Source organism: Myotis lucifugus, unplaced genomic scaffold, assembly GCF_000147115.1.
Source record: "Myotis lucifugus unplaced genomic scaffold, Myoluc2.0 scaffold_59, whole genome shotgun sequence".
Lineage (NCBI taxonomy): Eukaryota > Metazoa > Chordata > Mammalia > Chiroptera > Vespertilionidae > Myotis > Myotis lucifugus.
In genome coordinates, this window is record NW_005871107.1 from 2627141 (window position 1) to 2643494 (window position 16354).

At 37.6% G+C, this 16354-nt stretch overlaps 1 protein-coding gene across 1 annotated transcript in view; it reads left to right on the forward strand.

Annotated features, from left to right (window-relative positions):
* The window catches only part of SMAP1 (small ArfGAP 1), a 142386-nt gene that overhangs the window by 117761 nt on the left and 8271 nt on the right, over nucleotides 1–16354 (forward strand). Inside the window, 2 exon segments of the mRNA XM_023754308.1 lie at nucleotides 4909–4999; nucleotides 14698–14825. Coding sequence (XP_023610076.1) covers nucleotides 4909–4999; nucleotides 14698–14825 — 219 coding nt within the window.

Sequence of the window (16354 nt, forward strand, 5' to 3'; positions counted from 1 at the left end):
CAGTTGAGCTTTCAGCTGGTAAAGTGTGTATACATTTTTAGGGATACCCTAAATATGTTTTGTATATCCATGAGGTTGATACTGTTATCCTCATTTATTGATGAGAACCTGAGAGACACAGGTTTGGTAATTTATTCATGATCACACAGCTATTGAGGAGCCAAGCCAAGATTTGAATCTGAACATTCTGCCTTCAAAGTGTATGCACTTAACCAGTATACTCTGTGACCTCTTGGTACTACTATTACAGCCAAAGTGGAGAAAGAAAGGAGGGAGAAAAGTCAAGGGATTAAATAAATACCTACTAAGTGCCATGAATCGTACTAAGCATTTTATGTGTGCTAATTCTCACAGTAAACAGATAGTTTTAAGATAGTCATCATACAAAGGAGAAATAGAAGATTCAAAGAGTGACATTTTACCTAGGGTCACACATCTTGTAATTGCTGGAGCTAATCTTTCTAAAAAGGAGGCCATTGATGGGATGTTCATTATTTTCTTTATGAATGTCTGCTATGGGTTAATTTAAACAACTAATACCCATTGGGAAGTAGCAAGCTATTTATATCTTTGGGACAAGTTTTCGAATACCATAAGAATGATTTAGCATACCATCTATGCTAAATAATGGCAACATGGTGTAGTAAAAAGAATATGGACTCTGGGCCAGAAAGACCTCAGTGTTTATGATTAAAGTTTAAAGTGGTAATTTAAGGTCATAGTTTATAAGCATATTTGGATAGGTCACATCATCTGCATAATCCTAAAGGTACTCCTAAATTATTTAACAAATGTGTCCCAGTGACTGATATGTGACAGAAACTCTACTAGGCACTTGGGATACGACAATGAACAAGTCTGACGGAAACCCTAACCTTTAGAGTTTACAGTCTGATCAAATGGAATCAATTGTGATTTGCTCTTGGGAAACTGATCTTCTTGATACTGTCTCCTTGCTCTCTGACAAGTTAGGAGCCAGCCTGCCTGATACAGTTCATTTCCAAAAGCCTCCAGAGTCAAAGGTGTTTTGGTCCCATCTGCACTAGCTTTCTTCAGGACCATCAATTTTCTCTTTTTTTGCCCAGATGTTCTAATTTCAATACACATTTTTTGAACATCTTTTATGTAATGAATCCTATTCAACATTGGGGGTTTAAAGATGACATCAGAAAAAAGTGTTTCTATTAAAAGCTAGTCTGGGAGAAAGAGAGAGAAGAGAGGAGGAAACCTTTTGTCTTCTACCTATGTTCTCTCCATAAGCCTGCTTCCATCCTTTATTCTATAAAAACTAGTCAGGACTTACAAGTAGGGGTGTAAGGCTTCATTGTGTAAATCCCTTAACCTTAGTCATTCACTGTTCCTGGTGCATGGTAATCCCTCAACTATTTCTTGAAGAAAGGACAGGAGAAAGGTATATTTCCAGATGTATGTATATTTTGTTTGGAAATGTATATGCTAACCCTAGATGGGGCCCAACAGTAGCCATACTCACACAATTATTTCTATAGAGGGGAGATATTTAGGGCCATGTCAAGATTTTATTTGTATTCTTTTAATGTTTCAGAGCTGATAAGGATGTAAGCAATCTAGTCTAACCTCCTCATTATTCAGAGGAAGAAGTGGGAGCTGAGTGTGAATTATTCAGTTTGTAAGTGATGTCAGGACTCAAATCCCCACAGCTCCTGACCTGAATCTCTGCCAGGGATAATTTGTTTTTAATAGTTGTCTTTAGTTGGTAACAGTGTACTCAGAACAAGCAGTGAGTGTGCATATCCAATGATGAATGCAGCCTTCTTTATCACTTGACTTTTCATTCTTACCCAAACCCTACAGGAAATACTTTGCAACGTTTGAACAGTAATTTTTCATACACAATAATCTGGTTGTTGGTAAAATGTCTGATAACTTACATAATGTGTTCGGTTGTCTTCAAAGTTTTTCCTTACTATCCTCCCTATCTAGCATCACTAAGCTGATGGCCCCATATTTCTCTGGCAGAACCAGAAGTACTGAACTTGAAGTTACCTATCTTTCTCTAGTTTAAAAAGAAGATTTAAAGCTGGAAGTAAAGTTTTGGAAAATAGCATGGCATTATTCTGAAGTAGCAACAACTAAGTACCAAAGAGAGAGAATTTCCATTCTTTAGAAGAAAAGGAGACCAGGTTGGATTGGAAGCTAATGGATGGGGGCAGGGAAGCTAATAGTAGTAGTATTTATAGTAGAGGCAGTAGTGATAGTAGTTAGTAACCGTGGTAACAATATAGCACTAATTCAAAGAGCATAGTCTCCAAATCCTTGTATGCCAGTGTGATTCTTAGATTATCATCCTATCTAATAATAGACAAACATGGTAATTGACCGTACCTTCGCTACGCCTCCCATGGGCTAATCAGCGAGATATGCAAATTAACCGCCAACAAAGATGGCAGTTAATTTGCATACGTAGGCACGAAGCGAAGACTGAAGGCGGCTCCGGCCGGAGCAGCGAGGGCTGTGAAGGCAGCTCCAGCCGCAGCAGCAAGGGCTGTGAAGGCGGCTCTGGCCGCAGCATCGAGGGCTGAGAAGGCGGCTCTGGTCGGAGCAGCGAGGGCTGTGAAGGCGGCTCTGGCCGGAGCGAAGGCCTGGGTCCCGGGTGCCGGAGGAAAACCGGTGCCGGCAGCCAGGGTAAGGGAAGGCCTATTGCACAGATCTTTTCATGCAACAGGCCTCTAGTTAACTAATAAAAGTAAAAAGTAAAAACATGGGTTTAGTGCATGTGAACTCTATAAGTGGAATTTGTTATTGTAGTGTGTGTGTGGTAACATTAAATTATATCTTTGGATGGATTTATTACCACATTACTATAATACATGAATTTAGACATATTAAGTATCATATAATGTTATCTTGCTAATCCTATATAATAAAGAGGTAATATGCAAATTAACCCTCATGACCTCACAAGATGGCTGCCTACGAACAGGCCAGCAGGGGGATTAGTGAGGGAGAACCAAACAACTGAACAGCAGGCTGCGTGGGGCGACCAGGCCAGCAGGGAGGTTAGTGAGGGATGACCAAAGACTGAACAGCAGGCTGCGTGGAGTGACCAGGCTGGTGGGGGGGCCGTGAGGGGCAACCAGGCCATCCAGGGGGCAGTTGGAGGTGACCAGGCCAGCAGGGGGGGCAGTAAGAGGTGACCAGGCCAGTGGGGGGGATGCAAGAAAACATCCTATGTGTTTGAGAATTGTTTCTGTGAATTTGTTTTCACTGTAGACTTAGTGTATCATCTTAAAGCAAGCAGTGAAATTATGAAATTATTATGTTTCTTGTGACCTAGTAATAAATTGCTAATGACTTCTAGAGAGTCTCTTACCTGGCTATAATGGAAACTTTGAAATAATGTAAGGTGTCTGATTAAACAGGTTGACATAATATAATACTATGTACATGTGTTTGGTAAGGCTTTGGTTTGGTCATTATACCTGATGATATCATGACACATAAAACCACCAGGTTCTAAGCATAGTAAAGAAAGAGAGAAGGAAGAGTTAAAATTATAATAGTAATATTAAAATCTCAAATGTTTATAGTGTTTTTTTATATTTTAGTTTGGAAAGCACTGTTGTAATATATATTTCATTTTACCTTCACTTATTCTTTCTCTAATTTCTTACTTTCTTTATGTAGTTCTGAGTTTCTAACCTATATATATCATTTTCCTTCACTCTGAAAAACTTTCAACATTTCTTGCAAGGCAAGTCTTCTGGCAACAGATTCCCTCAGTTTTTCTTTGTCTAAGTTTTTGTTTTTCCTTTACTTTTGAAAGATGATTTCGCAGGATACAGAATGCTAGGTTTGTGAGGTTTTTTCCTTTCAATACTTTAAATATTTGAAATGCTTGTATGGTTCTTCTTGCATGGTTTCTAAGAAGTTAAATCTAATTCTGATATTTACTTCTCTGTAGATAACTGTTTTCCTCCTTTCACTTCTTTCAGGATTTTTTCTTTATTTTTCTGTTGTTTGAAAATTATATGACTAGGTGTAGTTTATTTTTAGCATTTATCCTGATTGCTATTCTCTGAGCTTCCTGGATCTGTGATTTGGTGTCCAACATTCTTTGAGAAACTGTACAAAATAAGATGAGAACCCGAAGTTTAGAGATAGACAAATTTCCAAATTTTATGACGGAAAATGTAAGTGGATTTTGAATACTGTGTCATTGAACTTGACATGAATTCTATGCAAAATTCAAATGGGATTTTTTTTTAATGACTTCTTTTTCAAAGTGTTAACATTGCTTACTGGTTGCCTACATGGGTTCCCAAAGAACAATTCCTGTCAGATTAAGCTTAATGGTCAAGATTCTTAGCTATCCTCTGGTTAAGAACAATTACATTAAGATTATATTTATACTAGAGGCCTGGTGCACAAATTCGTGCATGGGTGGGGTCCAGTTGGCCTGCCTCGATGGGGGCTGATCAGGGCCAGGCCGGCTTGGGGCGGGGGGCTGTGGGAGGTCAGCCAGCCAGCCCTGCCCGCGATGGGGGGGGGGGGCAATTGGGGGCTGAACTGGCTGGGAGAGGAGTCGTGGGAGGTTGGGGGGGGCGATTGGGGCCCCCATTGGGCTGGTTGGCCGCCGCAGTGCGCCTCATAGCAACCAGTCATTCCGGTTGTTCTGTCATTCTGGTCGCTTGGCTTTTATATATATAGTCACTATTTTGAGGTACTAATATGTAAGGTCTGTCACTGTGAGCTCAATAATCATGTTTACTTGTTTGTTTTGTTAATACAATAATAAATGTTCTAAGCTTCATTACACTATGCTTCATATGCTTTATTACACTAACTTTATACAAAATCTGTATAATTGAGTTTTAAAGGCTTGATTGGTTTAAGAAAAATTAATACATCTGATTATTTACTTTAAAGCTACAGAAGAAAGAAGATCAGCAATTAGAACCTAAAAAAAGCACCAGCCCTAAAAAAGCTGCAGAGCCGACTGTTGATCTTTTAGGACTCGGTAAGTAATGAAAAGTTCAAGTCACCATTATAGTTACAAAACAATGGAAACCTTTACTTCAAATGAATATAATAGCTTTATTATCAGTATGCTAAAAGATAACTGTTAACTGAATTTGAAAATGTTATGATTACTTTGCTGAGTTCCCACAAAAAAGGAAGTCTTTAATAAGGTTGCTAGTCTCTGTCAGCACTGTCTTCTTGGAAATCCAAGTAATGAGTTCCTTGGGGAAAGAAAAGATATCAAAGTAACCTTCAAAGGCTTGGTAGATGGTGACATTTCAACATTTAAAATAAAGAATAGATTCATTTCCCCCGCCCCCTCTCTAATTGAGTCTGTGTTGGGGATGGGGGCCGAGGAGAGGTCCCCTAGCAAAATAATTCTGGGATAGCCTTGTTATAAAATGTGCTGGTGTAAAGAAAATTTAATTGTGGTTAACTGAAGCATCACACTTTATACCTATATCTACTAGCTAGGTTCATTTTATATACCTGATGATAATAAGGCTCATTTTAATTTAATGTTGTATTTATTCTCATGGCTGATAGATATATGTTGTCTGCCTGGTAAGTAAACAGACTTTCATTCGAGGATTGCTTGTACTGTGCTTATCTACCAATATTGTCAGCTCTTTTTAAAATTTTCTTCTCTTCTAAAATAGCTTGATAAATGGTGATTTTTAGTAATATTTGAGCCTTTAAGCAGTAGTTAATTAAAAACATGTTTTTTAGTTTGGAGAAAGATTAACAATTAAAAGAAGATAATGACAGTTGAAGGGTAGAGTTGAACTTCTTACACTGCTTTTCTGAAAATTGATCTTAGTTCTTACTGGGTAAATTGTTTTCAGTTTCAGGAATTACAATTGAACATTTTATTCATTTCTTAGGAAGCTGATATAACATGCAAATATACAACCTAGGGTTAAAAATCTCCTATGGTGGTAAAAATAAGCAGTATATTAAAATATTCAAGAACTGTAATTTTGAAAATAGAGTTTAAGTCCAGGGCTCTAAATATAATTATGTTGAGTTCTAGTCCTCATAATTCACACGAGCTTCCCTGCTTCAAAGCCGGCCAGGTTACACAGAGGGGCTTGGAAAAGGAGCGGTGAACAGAACAGAGGTTCAGGTCGTCTTTTAAGACCACTTCAGTCATTTTAGTCAGTTAGCCTTAAAATTACCTATTTAGCATTAAGAAAGATTAATTGAAAATAAAAGCAAATAGTTCCACTTAACTCTCAGGCACCTATATTTATTTAAGCACTTGAAAACAGTCTATAGCTTGAAAATTTTTATATGCTTCAAATGGACATTTGTGAATTGAATTTACAAGGTGGCACATGGAAGTTTATTTCACTTATAAAGCAAGTTATGTTTTAATATAAAGGAACTCCAAGTAATATTTTTCTTAAGGAAAAAGCTTTAAATGGTTTTAGGAGTAGAAAATAAAAAGGGTTCTTTGAGTAACATGAAAATTTATAAAGCTTTAAGAAGACAGAGTTTTTCCATTAAGGAGAGCACCACTGCATCTCATGGAAGCAGCCTTCTTTCATCATTGCTGTCTCCATTTATATTCATTCTTAGGATGATGCCTCAGTAGTCACCGATGAAGAATTAGACTTGGCAGTTTTCACTGTAGCAGGGGTGCACTCAAAGCTGAATGTCCATGTTCAGTCAAAAGCGGTAATGAAAAACATCACATCCATTTCCTTATCATATTCTTATCTGCCTTAAACTAGATTAGCAATACATAAAATCTCATGTTGCTCTTTGACATTTTTTTTTATTATTTGTGCAAATACATTATGACCAGCTAATGCCTCTGACATTCAATAAAGGATGAATTCAATTAATATTTATTGAGCCCCAGCAGAGTTCATGGAACTCTAGTAAATACCAGAAAAATGCAGCTGTGTGTGCAAGTGGGGGATGAGGTTGCAGTCCGGAAACTAGAAGATGGAGTTATTGCTGAGGGAAGAAGTGGGATCTGTTAAGAGAATTGGTTTTCGAGAATTCAGCTTGAAATCTGGAATAATGCTAAAACTCCCAATTTAAATTATATTTTCTTCAAGTCAGAGAGTAATTTTCTTGCTGCTGCTAAGTCAGAGGGAGGAGTAAGTGAAGTTTTTTGTGCCCACTTGTTCCAAGTAAAATCTAATGTTATAGAGGAACGAATGAGTAGTGGTTGGAAAGTTAAGCACCTTCCCAGATAAACACAGCTCTTGGTGCCTCACCTGTGTAAAGCACCAAGTTATGTTTTAATATAAAGGAACTCCAAGTAATAATTTTATTAAGGAAAAAAGCTTTGAGTGGTTTCAGGAGTAGAAAAGAAGCTTTAAATGGCTTCGGAGTTCCAGTCAGGTGCTGTGATAGCACACTTGGAACCCATCTGTAGGAGAGGAGAGCAAGATGTGCTCTGGCCCCCGGGGTGGCTGGTAGAGGAGACTAACCCATGCAGTTGCCTGGGCTGCTGTGGACAGAGGGACTGTGAAGGACACAATTCTGATTTAGAGAGATAATCCCATCTGTCACTGAAGGAGAGGAGAGAGGAAGCCACGGGTAAGGATCCCAGTCAGGAACGTAGCAGTTGTAGTGCCCCAAGTGCTCAGCACTGTCAGCGGGTGCAAGTGGGGCTGGCACCGTCAGCGTGTGGGAGTGGCGGCAATGGGAGCGGGGACGTGGAGGATGGGCCGAGACCCACCCCTGTGCCCACCGCAGCCTCACAGCCCACAGTTCCTTTCAAGGTGGGCCCCTAGTGACAATCTAAAGGCACTTTGCATGCAGCCTCGGCCTGCAGCCTCGGCCTTTAGTAGTAGGTCTGAGTGACCAGATGTGGGTGATGTGGCCTACAATGGAAGTGGTGCTCCAGAGTCATTTGTTGCCTCAGAAGGGAGGTCAGCCAACTACTGTGGCTGCAATTGGTATAAAGCCAACCCCCTGCCCCCAAGGCCTTCCATAGAGAGGTAGGGCAACTGTCTATTTTAGCCCTGGGTGAGGAAGAGGCACCTGTTTGTGCTTGGGGCACCAGGAGAAGCTTCTCAATCTGGTTATAGCAGCTGAGTTTTCCAGGTGCAAGACCAGACTTCTGTTGAAATCTTAGGCTTATTGTGTAAATCTTCTTAAGGTAATGTGATGGCTAACCTGAGATGCTTTGTGTCTGATCAGAGTACCTGGCAAAGTACTAGTGTTAAAAGTGTGTTATAGAAATGCAAAGTGTTATTTTATTTCCCGTCAGTTTATAAATTATTGTTCAAAGGAATTTGGAATGTGCCAAGAAGAAGCCACTAAATAATGTTGTAAATACTTTGTTTACCTTCATTCATTTGGATTATTGGTATCAGATGAGTTCCGGCATAGCCACAGTTAATAGAATCAGTGGTCTCATTCACCATATTGAGGATTTCTCAGTGGTAGAGATTGGCCTTCATGACTTTGTCATATTTGAAATGTTACCTTCTTTTTAAGCATCTATCAGTGTCACGGTGTGAAATAGGCCAGTAAATGCATGCTGGGAATGCCGTTTGTTCATGTGAGATGCAGCATTGCTTTAACAACTTTTTTCCTTTAACTCAAATCATAACCTTTTCTTGTAAACTTGTGTTATGTGTGCAGTTTTAAAATGATCTACTAACTCAGTGTTCAGATAAAACACTAGTATGAAATCTTAAGGTAACATAGAAAATGGTTACCCACAGCAACTAACTAGGCTTGATGTCCTTGCCTTGAAGATCGAAATTCCTTCTTCATTTTACTGCATTGTCCTAATTTCTTCTGTTTGCTCATTGCCTTTTTAAGGGGTCCTTTGTGCTTCATTATCATTTTTTATGATGTTGTCCCAGCTAAATTTCTTCCATTTGCCTTAGGCTTTTCTTGTACTCTGGATCTCCCATTATTTTTATTGTCCACCAACCACTATTTCTGCATACTGATTAAAAGGGGTTGCTGCCTCCTCCTGCTGCTGGCTGCTCCTGCCACCAGTCTGTAGCTGAGCCAGGAACACTACATGAGGTGCATGTCTGTGGGGAATTCTGATGTTATGCACAGACAACCATTTCTCTCTTAGCAGGCACTGTGTGGATTAGTCTGAGCTTCCCCCCACCCTGGAGGAGGTTTCCATTTGTTTGGGTGTGTGCACGTGTGTATTTTGTGCACATCAAATGTAATCCATGCGGACTTAAATGTTTTTCTTAAGCTATTTTTGAATAACTTAAGTTCTTTGAATAAGCTTTATTATTTCTAAATTTTTAAATTATATATATATCTGAGAAACTGTTTTCAACATCTTGGTATTCTGTTGCTTTTGTGGCCTCTGAGCTTTTAATCATTAGTCAGCAAATTAGTGGACCCTGGATCAGAAGGATGCATTGAACTCCCAGTGATTTGTGAATATTGTTGACTGATTGATTATACACCACACTTGGTTCTCTCAGCCCAGTCGGCTCAGTGATGACCATATCCACCTGCATCCCTCACTGTAAACTGAGAAGACACTGGGCTTGGTAAGAGGAGAGTGGAGTGGGGGAGACGCCGAGGAACTGTGAGTGTGGTGCTGAATGGTTTCTGCACTATTTCTGTCCCTGCTTCTCTAACTTAGAAATAATTATGAACTATTTAAAGGTTGGTTTTTATTTTCAGAATTTTAAGTGATTTATTTTTAACTAGGGTCAGTTGTAAGTACCTGAGTTTTGATGAAATGTGGTTTAAGGAAAAGAGCACTCACTAGTCTGGAGGTCAGAAGACTTTACAGTGCAGGTTTTTTGCTACTGAACTCTAGGGTTGTGATATTGAGCAAGTGTTTTAATCTCTTTGTGCCCTGGTTTCTATAACTGGAGATAATGGAAAGAGATGCCCTTCTCATATTTCATGGAGACAAAAATGATAACGTAAAATATTCTATAAAAGTGTATAGGAAACATGATGGTTATGATGATGATAATGATAAAGTCTTTAAGTGTCCTTTTTAAATACTGAAAATCAAAAACAACAAAGTGAATTGAAACTATCTTTTTTAAAGAATGTATTTTGCAAGCCAACTCTAGTGAGTCAAATTAACAGACATTGAAATCCATTGGGAAAACCCACTGGAAACTTGTATTTACTGATTTCTGCAAGGCTGAGTTTTCAATTAGGTTAAAGGTTTTTCAAAAATTCTGTGACTGCTTAGCTTTTGTAGTAACAAGGAAAATTGATGGGGTGAAATCCATCATATGAGGGGATCATATGGGTAGAAGAATGGGTTAAAGAGAACACAGGGCAAGTATGCGGTAGGTGTGGGAGCAGAGGAGAATCACCTGTGCCTATCACGTGGCAGTAGAGAGGGAAACCTGGTCAGGCCCGTAAGAAAGTGTTTCGGAACTAAGAGAAAATTCTCATCACTTGAACACAGTGTCAGCCTGGCCACACGATTGTTGTCCCTAAACAGATGCTCCTCTCATTCTGAAGGATTCCAGAGTCCCTTGGACTGACATTGTGAGTTAACTTTAATGGATGCTCCTCTAATTGTGGTAGGTGGTTACAAAGAGAGCCCAATTTTGTTGTTTGTGCAGAATGCCTTTCTGAGATTTCAGGAGGTCAGTTCTTTAAAGATGTTTTAATGGGATGTGAAAATGGAGCTGTTTACTTTGCAATGGTAGGAACAGAAGTTATGTTACCTTGCAGTGTAGGAAGTCAGCTTATATTAAGAACTGTGGGTGTTTACTGTTCTGTTTTTGTATGGCGAAAGCCTGTAAACTACCTAAATGCCCAACAGTGGAGAATTGAATAATCACTTATTGTAGGTCCATGCAATATCCTAGAATGCAATCCACCCCATCTACACATACATAATTTTATTTAAAAGAAAACTTTTTTGTATTGTAATTGTTGTACATACATTGTTTATAAGCATAGAAAAGGTATGGTAAGGGACTTTTTTGTGCTGAAATATACATAAAATTTAAGATTTTAACCAGTTTTACTAGTGATATTAAATAAATTCACATTATTATGCAGTCATCACCATTATCCATAGTAGGGAACTCTTACTCATTTTTGTAGGGTTTGCATCTTTTACAAGAACGTGTTGCTTTTAAAGTAAAAATTGAGGAGGATTACAACCTCAGGCTTTGCTCTAGTTCTGCGACACTAGACAAGTGTACCCTTTTATTTTTGCCATCTTTAAATGAGGATAATTGGTAGTGCCTCTCTCATAGCATAGTTATAAACATTGAACAAATGCATGTTTATTGTGTGTATTTGTGTTTTTTAAGATTTTGTGCAAAACAAGCACTATACTAAGTGTTGGCTGTTTTACTAGTTACATGTGTCCTAAGGTGTGAAGGGTAAAATTAGACTTCAAAAACCAAATGAAATGCTCCATGTTGTTTTACAGATTAGATATGGTACTACCAGGTAGGTTTGAAAGTATAACTAAGTTAATATTCTTAATGAAGTATAATGCACTACTTAGAACAGACTTAAAAGTTTCTGAAAGATGTACAGTATAAAAGTAATAAAAACAAGCCATTTGCTGTATTAATAGGTTAACCCCCTGGTTCTCACATAGTGCATCCTTTGCTCACTGCTGTTTTGACTAGATTGACATGGCCTGTGGTAAAAATCAGTTGATAGTACTTAATTCACCAAAGGAAAAAAGGTAATAGAGTCAAACTTCATTTCTCGAATGTCTCCCATTTCAAACAATCGGTTCTTGACCAAGTTGTTCAGTTTTCTACCTGACAACCCTTTCAGGCTGATACCTTAGCATGACAAAAAGTCTCTGAGACAACCAACGAGAGATTGCTTTTGTTGCTGGCGAAATTATATGATTAGCACAATTTTAAAACATAAAGAGACTACTAAGAGTGCTAATGTTGCTAAGGTATGAAAGTGTTCACAAAATAATCACAGGCAATTGAATAGGTAGAAAAACTGTTGTTGATTGGATAAATGAAAAGCAGTTAACCAGTGATAGCATTTCAGAAGCCGCGATATATTAAAATTTTAAGGCCCGCCCTTGTGGCTCAGTGGTTGAGTGTCGACCTATGAATCCCAGGAGGTTAAGGTTTGATTCCCCATCAGGGCATATGCACTGGTTGTGGGCTCGATCTCCAGTGTGGGGTGTGCAGGAGGCAGCCGATCAGTGACTCTCTCTTATCATTTGTTTCTCCCTCTCCCTTCCTCTCTAAAATCATTAAAAGTATACATTAAAAAAAAAATTCATTTAAGGATACTAGGGGATGGTTTGATAAATTTAAGAAGTGTTTATAAATTAAACAGTACATTGGACATGTACTATATATAAGTAAGGTTAAAACAGAGTCATTTGGGAGTCTGGAACGGATTAATTCAATTTACATTATTTTTAATGAGAAAAAATGATTGTTTTCGAACAAATTGCTTCTCAAGCAGCCTTCTGGAATGAATGAAGTTCGAGAACCGGGGTTCCACTATAATAGTATTTTCTTATGTTTAAGGATTTCCCCCCATAAATTTACCCTAATTTTTAGTGTTTACTAGTATTCCTTCAAAAAGCAAAGAAATTTAACTGTAAAATTGGAAATAATTATTTCCTGTTTTAAACTTTTTTCTTGGTTTATAGTTTGTTTTGGGGAGGACATGTGCTTCTGTTTGTGAGTTGAAATTGCAGATATATAAGATAGTCATATTTTGTTATTGAATTAAACATGTCTCTGATGTGGATGTTCCCCTACCTTGCACACTACAGTTTATGGGTTAAAGCACCACTGGCTTACAAGGCATTGGACTGAGTTTATTTACTGAGCTGTTGTAATATCACAAAGATGTTCCTTTAGTTGTGTTTTTCATCTAGAATACCTTTTTCTTTTATGCTGTTTCATTTCTGGTTCATATTTACATGATGTACTATATAGTACATAATGTGCTATATACATCGTGTAAATGGAATGTGGAATGGATAGAAAATATAAAATAGATCTTCAAAGAGGTCTAATTTCAGAATGAATGTTGCCTTTTGAAATGGTTAGAAATGAAAATTACTTTCATGTATGAGTCATTTGAATGCTTTTCTATCATAGTTGTGTCTTAGCTTAAAATTCTGTATCTTATAAATTAGTAATAATCTGTGCATTGCTTTATTACTTCATCTTTAACTTGTCCATAGACCCAGGTATATGGCTCTGATAATGTGATATCACTGGAAGTGACTGAAAAATGTTTGCAGTTGATTTCTTCCAAACTAACTTTTGTGGGTTTCACATACTCTTTTATAAATTAGGTAGTAAAAAATATCTTATTGTGACAATTTATTCACTGAAATTAATCTGTGATTTCCTAAAGCTCCAAACTGGGAAATGAGTAATATCAATTTCTATAGTTATACTTCAAAAAAAAGAGAAGAAACCTATGAGTTTCTGTGGGTTGTAGTAGAAATACTGAGTACATGGTAGAACATTCATTAACAACATATGTTACATCAAAGAGAGGCCACATGAAATTGTAAATTGTTAAAATAGAAGCCTGATTAGGATATAAGTCCCAGAGATTGGAGTCATGATGCTCAGAACTGTTACTTGGTTGTGGCCACAAAAAACAGAATCATGTGAGATGTTCCATGTCCTGGAATACCATGCTCTGAAACTCCCCCTCACTCCACTCCAATTTCCAACCCTTACACTGTGTAAATTTTGTACTAATGTAAAAGGAGATATTTTAAAAGGTTTTATGAATGATAGGGTAAGTAGGAACTGATAATAGAATGTTTGCCCCCTATCAGAGTTCCTTTCCCATTATAGCTCAGTGGCTTGGTACTGCCAAGAAATGGTTTATTTCAAGTTTTATGGATACTTCCTATGGAACCAGTGTATGTTTTCTTTCTTTTTATCCAGTTTTTTTCCTTATAGTAACTTTAAAATGCAACATTTCAGACATTTAAAATCATCAAAATTTATTTCTATGGTAGAAATACTAGTACATGCTATGAAGTGATATCCAAAACACACCCATTTATGAAGAGGCATTGTTTGTAAGAACATGGTATCAGATCCTAGCTTAGCTAATCAACTCAAAAGTAGTGTCTGTCTCATTAGGTTATGGGGATTAAATGAGTTAATATATGTGAAGTACTCAGAACAGTACCTGGCACATACGGGAGCATCAGGATACAGAATAATGTGAATATATGACACCATTTATTAAAAACTTTATATATACACCTCAGTGTGTGTGTGTGTATATATATATATGCATATATATGTATGTATGTATATGTATGTATGGGTTCTATTTGGATATAGAATACGGTGGATAAAATTATCTGGAAGAATAAAATTGGAAATGGTTTCTTTGAGTAAGGGGATAGAACAGCGAACCTTTTGACCTTGGCATGTCAGCATTTTGAAAAACCCTAACTTAACTCTGGTGCCGTGTCACATATAGAAATTTTTTGATATTTGCAACCATAGTAAAACAAAGACTTATATTTTTGATATTTATGTTATGTATTTAAATGCCATTTAACAAAGAAAAATCAACCAAAAAAAATGAGTTCGCGTGTCACCTCTGACACGCGTGTCATAGGTTCGCCATCACTGGGATAGAACCTGGAGTAGAAGGGGAAGATATATGTTGTTGTCAACTTTTTGAACTGTTCTTTTTTTTTAACCATATATTTTTAAAATAATGCCATGTTTTAAGTACTAAGAGATTCTACTTTAAGACAAGAATCTATGCTCTTTTTAGATGGTCCTGCTGAGGCACCAGTGACCAATGGGAACACAACCACAGTGCCAGCCCTGAATGATGATCTGGACATCTTTGGACCAATGATTTCTAATCCTTTACCTGCAACTGTCATGCCCCCAGCTCAGGTATGTTGTAAGAGTATGGTTTTACACAATCACTACTTATTTCCTTTCTGAAAAGTTTCAGAATTTCCATTGCTGATTTGAAAGCCTCCTGTTCTTTAGTCCAGGGGTTGGCAAACTAAGCCTGCAGCTTGTTTGCACATAGTTTTATTAGAACACAGCCACTCCCAGTCATTTGCATATTGTCTGTAGCTGCTTTCCTACTAAAAAGCAAGTTGAATAGTTCCAACACTATATGACCTAGAAAGCCTAAATATTCACTGCCTAAAGTTTGCTAACTTTTGCTGTAGGTAAACAACAGTGTTTAGAATGAACAAGTAGGAAATCTCACACTACTATTTCAGCCTTGTCTGAGATCATAAAGGCCACTTACCTCTGAGGTTTTTAAACTGGGGGTGTATAACTATTGACTGGCAGCCAGTACTTCTTTTCTTATGCTCTATTGAGCCATCCCCAAGATACTATTTACTTCTGATTGCAGGAAAACAGAATAAGAAATTCTAGCAAATTCAGTATTCATATTCTTTTTTATGAAGATAAATTGTTTTAAGTTAGCCTTAAAACCTACCTTCCTTTTTTATTTTGGTGATGTTTAAAAAAACAATTGAGAACATAATATTAATGATCAGGACTTTTTCTTCAGCGTTAATGGTAAATTTTGAATTGCCTTCTGAACATTACATGGAATTTCTTTTTTTGCCTTTATTAAAATTATAAATTGTTTAATGCCTTAAATACTATTTCAGGTATAGTATTTAATACATTAAATACTATAACTGACAAAATTGTAATATTTTAAATGCATAACATAATGACTTGATAATGCCGGTGGTTCTTGTTCCGGCGTCTAGGGTTCAGAAATCTGGAGAAGGGCTGTGCGTAAATGAAATAAGAGTCCAGAGACGAAACATAATTTTGAAAGGCATTATAGGTAGTCAGAGAAGACTTAGCTAAAGGAACTAAGTTCTCCTTGTCTCAGGACTCCTTGCTTTTTATTAACACAATTTGTCCTAAGCGAGGTAGATATACACATCAAAGGCCAGGGTTAGGTACAGAATCCATTGTCAGATTGGCGAATTGCCTTCGGCTGTTCAGATGTTCGGCCAACAGAAGGTAATAACATGCAGATTAAGATGCCATGAGCTGTCTGGCAGCAAGCAATCATCCCTTTTCAGGTTTGGGGAAATGCCCTTGCCACTCCAGATGATTCAGCCCTTGCTGACATGCTGGAATTGGCTTCTGGCAACTTGATATTATGTATACATTGTGAAAGGATTCCCACCATCAAGTTAATTAACACATTTTTACTTTTTTGGGGGGATGGGGAAGGACACAAGTTCTACTCTCTTAGCAAATTTCCATTATACAATCTAATCTAATAAAAGAGAAACATGGTAATTAGCGTACGACCGCTACCCTTTTCATTGGCTAATCAGGGTGATAATGCAAATTAACTGCCAACTAAGATGGCGGTTAACCGCCAACAAAGATGGCGGTTAATTTGCATATGTAGGCACAATGCAGGGAGGCGA